We start from the raw sequence: 7,857 nt of genomic DNA on the forward strand, positions 1-7,857 counted from the left end.
CTGCTGAATTGGCTCAGATGAGATCCCTGCTGGCCGACAGCCAGCCGGTTATTCCCCTTGTGGCTGATGCGACACTCTCTCCCCCAATGCCAATGCTGCTGCCCGAGGAGGATACACTCTCTTTGGCGGCTTCGGCTAGCCATTTTTGTGATTATGGGGAGAATTTGGATGTCGAATCCCAGATGTCTGAGCAGGGCTCCCACTCCTCAGATCAGAGTTCAGGGGCCGAGGTGGATGACAACTCCATGCGCGCTGTCATGCGCCTGGCTCTACAGCGGCTTCACACAGCTGTCCCACAGCAGGCAGAGGCGGCACCTGCAAGCGCCTTTTTCAGGTGCAGGCCTGCCCCCACAGCCTTGGCTATTCCACATTCAGAAGATTATCTGAAGGAGCTACAGTCCTGTTGGAGGGACAGTAAGGCTTGCTCCCGTCTCTCTGCAGATGGGCGGAACTTTGCAGCCATGCATAATGCATCGGGGGCTGGCCTGGATCGCACTCCGCCCATCGAGCCTGCCATTGCTTCTCTTATTGTGTCCCCGGATGAAGCACTGCAAAGGGATGCTAAGTGCCCTCGACCCTAGTGTCAAATAACCGATGACCTTCTCACGAGGGCTTATGATGCTGGAGTGCATGCTGGTCGCATTGGGAACTCCCTATCACACCTCATGTTGGCCCTCTCAGCCTCACTGCAGGAGGGCAGTGTACATGCCAATGCGGTCACCTTCTGTGATACCTCATTCGAGGCTTTTGGGCTGATGTCTAGAGAGCTTGGGCGAATAATGTCCATCTTGGTCTAAGCTCGTCGTCAGGTTTGGCTGTCCCAGTCAAACTTAATGGAGGCAGCCAGGAGAATGCTGCGCAGCCTTTCCGGTTGAACCGGGGGAGATATTTGGTCCAGCAGAACCACTTGGCAGACTTCCTCTCCCGTCGGAAACCTCCATCAGGGGAGTGGCACCTCCACCCGGAGGTAACAAACATTATATGGAGCATATTCGGCAGGGCAGAGGTGGACCTCTTCGCTTCGACCCACTGCCCTCTGTGGTTCTCCTTGGCCAAGACAACCAGTTCTCTAGGCCAGGACGCATTGGCTCATCCCTAGCCGGATGGCCTCTTGTATGCCTTTCCTCCGTTTCCTCTGATTCAGCTGGTACTCCACAGGAGAACCACAGGATCCTGCTTTTAGCTCCCTTCTGGCCAGCAAGGAGCTGGTTCCCGCTGCTGCACAGCCTCTGTCACGGCGCACCATGGCGACTTCCCGACAGGAGGGTATCCTGTCCCAACTGGCCAGGTGGCTTTGGCACCCCAATCCGCAACACATTCAACTGTGCGTTTGGCCACTGGGGGGCCCGAGACGCTAAGGTGCTGTCCCGTGCTCACCTCAACCAGCCCATTCGGCTGGCACGGTTCAACCCTTCTTCTGTGGAGCCAGGGGTCCAGTCTGACCTGTTGTGCCCAGTGCGCGCCCTGAGAGCCTACATTGCAGCTACTGTAGGCTTTTGGGGGTCTAATCAGCTCTTTCTCTGTTATAGTGACCCTAACAGGGGTGGTGCTGTCTCCACACAGCGCCTGTCCAACTGGATTGTCGATGTGATTACATATCGGGCAAGTCACTGTCTCCTCCCATCTGGTGTACGGTGCCACTCTACCAGGAGTGTTGCTACGTCATGGGCTGCCCTGAGGGGAGTGCCCCTGGAGGACATCTGTGCCACGGCCTCATAGGCATCGTCGGACACTTTCTACAGGGTGAATGTGGCCACACCCAATCCATTGGCTGTGGTCCTTCGGCCGGAGTCCTCTGATCCGACACACTGAAGGGTGGTAAGCAGGATTCTTCGTGACTTTTCTGGTATAAGTCATTCAGTGCTTAAAGCACTGCCTCTGGCAGTCAGCAAGGATGAAATAGAGTGAAGAGTTACGAATGTAACTATGGTTCTATGAATCCCGAATGACTGCCAGAGCTCTTTGTCACTCAGAATCCTTGTCTGCTCGCGAGAAGATTCTTTAGGAAAGTGCCCTGGAGTGATACCTGAAGATATAAACGTCCTCCGGGTCATCCAGGGGTCACGGCTGACATTGTTGGTATACTGTACATACTCGAACTGCGCATGCGCGAAGGGGAATATTCAGTGCTTAAAGCACCGCCTCTGGCGGTCATTTGGGATTCATAGAACCATAGTTACATTCTTAACTCTTTGTTTTAAAGGTGATCTTCTCTGTGGATCAAACCTATGAGCTGATGTTCTGCTTGGAGGAACTCACGTTCTCACAGGTCGCAGCAGCTGCAAGTGAGAAAAAGCCCCGTCAGGTATGATAGTCTCCTCACACAGATGGTTTAGAGCACGGGTTCTCAACCTTGGGGTCACAAGACACTAATGCCTTCGAGAAACTAAGAATATTTTTTTGAACAATTTGAGCCAATTTTTGTTTGTTTACCCCTTTTCTACAACTACACCAAACTTACCATATTTTCATCACTTTTTATTGCTATATTTTTGCTCCTTTTAATGTATTTTTGCTCCATTACTCCCATTTCTGACACTTCTCCATCACATTTCAATGACTTTTCTGTGCATTTTTTCCACTTTCAAGACATTTTTTAAACTTATAAACCCTTTCCACCACTTTTCCACCTAATGTCACACATGTTGACCCATTATTGTCACTTTTAACCTCTTTTCACCATTTTTCTTGATTATTTTTGCCAATTTAACCACATTCACCATTTGTCAGGCCCATTACAGGGCTTTACACTAACTTTTCCAGTGGTGGCACTGGTGCGACCAACTGAGAAAGTTAGTCGCAGCACAGAATTTGGTCGCATCCTTTTTTTCTGAGCAGGGGTGGGGAGAGTGTACAGCATAGACATGCATGCTGATGAATAGTTGACTTAACTGACGTACTATAGTTTTGCATGAAGTAAAGATTGACAATGACTCGAGATATATTTGCTAAATGTTTTAGTAACAATATCAAGTTTTTCTGCAACAAGCAGAGGCTGAAATAACCGGTCATTTATGTTATATAATTTTAAAAGATGACGTACTTTATGCTCTGCTTATTCACCGTTGCATTACCAGCAGCCAAGTTGCGTGAGCGTGCACCGTCTCCTCACCCGCAGCACTGCGGTCATGCCAGCCTCCACTCCGAAATCCTCGGTCAACCTAGCTGCCAGCCAATTTACAGTGCCTGTTTACAGACGGTTTTACGGTAATCTCGCAGCGCAGAGAGAGAGGTGCACTCTGTGGGACGTGATGAGGCGCCCAGCTGCACTGTATAAAATAACATCACCCTATGTCAGACCTGGGCATTTTACGGCCCGTGGGCCACATCCGGCCCTTTGTACGTTCCTGTCCGGCCCTCTTGAGGCCAATCAAAAATTAAAAAATAAATTAAAAAATATCTATGTCGAGTGTGAAATAAAATGGTTCTGCTTTTATTTTGATAAGCCTTTTCTCTCTGCTCACTACTGTTTCCAGCATCGTCACACCCACAGCACCATCTGATTGGTTACACCCATTGAGCTACGTCATGGGTAACGGCCAATCAGCAGTATGCGCGTAGTTAGTATAAAAAAGTGCGCGAAGGTGAAGTGATGCCCGGTTACCCCCGCAATGTCAGCTCACGCTAAAAAAGAAAAGTGGATAGCGAATGCCGTGTTTTCAAAAAGACATGGACCGCCAAGTATTTCTTTACCGAACTAAAAGGGAATGCCGTGTGCTTAATTTGTGGCACACAGGTCGCTGTGTTCAAAGATTATAATTTGAATTGCCACTACACGACCAAGCACGGGGATAAATACCAGAATCTGTCTGATGAAGAGCGCACACGGGAGGCTGATGCGTTGATGGGAAAACTGAAAATTCAACAAGGACTTTTTACCAAACTTCACACCTCCAGAGATGCAGCCGTCAGGACAAGTTTTATAATTTCTCAAAAAATCACCAAAAAAAGTAAGGCGTTTTCTGATGGAGAGTTTGTTAAAGAGTGCATATTGGACTCTGTTGCGCTGATATGTCCCGATTAAAAAAAGCGCATTTGAGAATGTGTCACTCTCCCGACGCACTGTAACAAGGCGGATTGAGGATATCGCTGGAAACTTAGAGCTTCAGCTGAAAACAGAGTGGCCAACTTTGACTGTTTTTCTCTGGCTTTGGATGAGAGCTGCGATGTACGTGACACCGCCCAGCTGCTCATCTTCTTACGTGGGATAACTGCAAACTTTCAAATCACGGAGGAGCTGGCAGCCATGCAGTCAATTAAAGGGAGAACCACAGGTGATGACTTGTTTACGGAGGTAAATGCGTGTTTGGACATGTTAGGACTGAAATGGGACAAGCTGGTAGGTGTGACAACAGATGGTTGTCCAAATCTGATGGGGAAAAATGTTGGACTTTTAAAGAGGATGCAGGATAATGAGACAGAAATTAACCCTGTGCAGAAATTGACATTTTTGCATTGTATTATTCACCAGGAAGTGTTGTGTAAGACAGTGTTAAAATGAACCATGTTGTTGATACTGTAACTAAAGCAGTTAACTTTATCAGAGCCAGAGCGTTAAATCATAGACAATTTGTTGCACTTTTGGAGTTAAATGAGAGTGAACATGGTGACATAAGCTACCACAGCAACGTCAGGTGGCTCAGCCTGGGCAAGGTACTGAAAAGTGTCTGGGACCTGAAAGACCAAATTCAGTATTTCTGTGGGGAGAAAGGATATGACATCTCAGAACTTTCAGATGAAGACTGGGTGGCAGACCTCGGATTTGCTGTGGATGTGACTGCACTCATGAACGATCTTAATGTCAAACTGCAGTGCAAGGGCCTTTTTGTGCATGAGATGTACAGTGCAGTGACGGCTTTCATGAGAAAGTTGCAGTTTCTCTCAAGCCAAGTGAAGGACAACATTCTGACCCACTTGCCAACACTAAAGGAAGCCACAAGATCTGCTCGATCAGATCAGATCGATTACCCCCAGAAGTCCTCAAGCAAGCTAAAAACACTACATGGAGAGTTTTCGAGGCGATTTCAAGATTTCAAAACTCTTGAGAGTGAAATGCGCATGGTTTCTTCCCCCCTCAACTACAATGTGGACAATGCACCAAGCGATGTTCAACAAATCCAAACACAGATCCTCCATCACTGATGATCACCTCTCAGCTGTTCTTCGCATAGCCACCTCAGACATTCAGCCAGATTTCAATGCCCTTGTTGAAGCCCAGAACAGACTGGATTATTCGCACTGAAGAGGTAAAATGAGGTGGAAAACATAACAAGTTATTGTTTGTTGTATTGCAGTATTTGTATAAACGTATTAAATTGTTTGATTTTGTTCCACAAACAAGGAAAAACAACAGTGTGAACAAGTTAAAAATAAATGGTAGTGATTCAATGATTGTTTTTGTTTTCTAATTTCAATTTCACTTAGCCTAATATAAATATTTAGTGATTAAGTTATATATATAAAGTTAAGTTAAATTAAATTATTATTGGTGGTGTGTAGCTCAGTGGGTTGAGTGCTCGCCCCATATACAGAGGCTGTAGTTCCTCACCTGCAGCGGGTCCAGGTTCGATTCCCGGCCTGGGACCCTTTCCTGCGTGTCATTCCCTCCTCTCTCTGTCCCCCTTCCTGTCAAGCAACTGTCATATAAAGGCCACTAGAGCCCAAAAAATCCTTTAAAAAAAAAAAAAAAAAAAAAAATTTTTAATTATTATTTATCTTACTGTATATCAAAAATCATATTGAACAGAATTGAATTGAAATATTGTCGATGTGGCCCTCCAGCAGTGCTCGGGTTGCTCATGCGGCCCCCGGTAAAAATTAGTTGCCCACCCCTGCCCTATGTGAACTCGCACGGATGCGACCAGATAAAATTTTCACTCGCACACACGGAAAATATACTCGCACATGCTACCATTTTGGTCGCAGTCTTGAGCCCCTGCATTATTTATTTTTAAGCAATTGTTCCTACTTTTTAAATTACATTATCCTAACTCCCTCTCATCACATTTCTGCCGCTTTTGAGCTAATATTGACACTTTAAACTCTTTCTACCACTTATTCTGTCCATTTTTGGTCACACTAATTTGCAACTTATAACCAATTTCTGTAGTTTTTAAAATCTCATTTCACCACCTTTTCCACCATTTTTGGTCACTTTTAAATCATTTTATTTCAGATTAAAACAAAGATTTACATCTTTAAGATCACTATATACTATGGCCCAAATAACAATAAACTTCCTGGATAAGAATGGATATTATTCAGATGAATAAATAAATGTGGTTATAACAGATTCAAAAAACAATGGACCATCATTTTGCTGACTTTATGGATGGGCCCCAAAAAATCTCCCCTTTATTCCCCCTCATAGATGGCCCTGTCTCCATATGACTGTTCTACAATGTTCATGTCTGTGTTCAACCACCTTCAGCTACAGTGGGGATCCCCGCTCTATGGAACCTTTATTTTGGGGGTTGTGGAATGAAAAGGTTGAGAACCACTGGTTTAGAGACTGAGAAATTACACTTGGGGTCAATATGAAAAGAAGGAAAACCAAAGCAGTCACATGTAGAAAATGTTTATTTTGTAATTGCTGTGATTGCAGGAGGACGATGTGGAGCAAACTAAAGTGGAGCTGCTTAGACTCGCACTTGCCAGAAATCTGGCCACGGCCATCGTGAAAGAAGGAACAGTTGATACGTGAAGAAACCTTTTGTTCTATTTGTATTGTATATAATCATAATAACTCTTTCTTAATAAAACAGTTTGATTATTGAAGTCTGACCATTAGTAACATGATTTATTACTAGTAGGGGAGTACATTGCCATGAATCTGACGATATCCACACTGTCACAATACATGATACGATGTCATTCAAGAAAATATCAATAATTTGTCATTTTTTTTAAACTTGTGAGAACAAGTAAAGGTAACTAATTGTGATTCAAGTACCAATATCAAAAAGGAATGTTTATCAAACTGTCAAATTATATTTTTCAAAAAAGTTTAACATTTGCTTCTACAACAGATTCTGTTAAGCTCTTTAATTTTTTACAATAGATTTCGACATTTTTTTTTTGGATCAATATGATAATCACATGGTGAAATATTGTAGAATTGATTTTTTTCTTACAGTACATCCTTAATTACTACGCACAGCGCACTTACTGAGCTTGGATTTATCGTGTCTTGTAAAATCTTTTTAAACATTTTTGATGTATTCGCTACAAAACAATTATTTTATTTAAAAAAATTAAATGTTGCAAAAAACCATGTAATTAACATTTTAAAATAATCATTACGAAAAATATTTTTAATGCATTTATTCCTACTTTAATCAGAGGTAATGATATATAAGCCAAAATAGTTCTGAATTTACACTGACCTCAAAATTGTGTTAAGTTTTTTCTCTTTTTGAGAAATCGTAAAATGATGAAATCAGCATCTTTGTCCAACTCGCATCTGTAGATCGTGAATAAAATATGAATATTTAGAATCCATCTTAATAAAACACACTGAACACACATTTATGACATTTATTTCATACAGTTCATCCACCAGCAGATGTATTTTATCGTCAGGATGTTCACATCATGATGCACAAAATAATAAATATACCAAACATTTAAAATACTGACTTTTACACGACAACTAAACTGAACACTGTCAGACTAACGTTAACGATCAGAATAAATGATCCTTCAGCCAGTGTAGGACTGCTCATCTATGATGGGCCACAATATTATGACCACATGCCAGATGTTGTGTTGGAAACAGATGCACTTACAGTTTGTATTTCATCCAGTTATCACATGGGAAGTTGCATCCAGAAATAAAATAGATATTTCAAAACAATC

At 43.3% G+C, this 7,857-nt stretch overlaps 1 protein-coding gene across 2 annotated transcripts in view; it reads left to right on the forward strand.

Annotated features, from left to right (window-relative positions):
- nup85 (nucleoporin 85) overlaps nucleotides 1–6,777 on the forward strand; it is a 29,055-nt gene extending 22,278 nt beyond the window's left edge. Inside the window, exons 18-19 of one of the 2 annotated variants that reach the window (XM_028454516.1) lie at nucleotides 2,204–2,305; nucleotides 6,605–6,777. In XM_028454516.1, the coding sequence (XP_028310317.1) occupies nucleotides 2,204–2,305; nucleotides 6,605–6,703 (201 nt within the window). In that variant the 3' untranslated portion in view covers nucleotides 6,704–6,777. The remainder of the gene's footprint in view (nucleotides 1–2,203; nucleotides 2,306–6,604) is intronic. The other variant, XM_028454517.1, reaches the window with a different exon arrangement.
- The last annotated feature ends 1,080 nt before the right edge of the window (nucleotides 6,778–7,857 follow it).

This window comes from Gouania willdenowi, chromosome 8 (assembly GCF_900634775.1).
Source record: "Gouania willdenowi chromosome 8, fGouWil2.1, whole genome shotgun sequence".
Lineage (NCBI taxonomy): Eukaryota > Metazoa > Chordata > Actinopteri > Blenniiformes > Gobiesocidae > Gouania > Gouania willdenowi.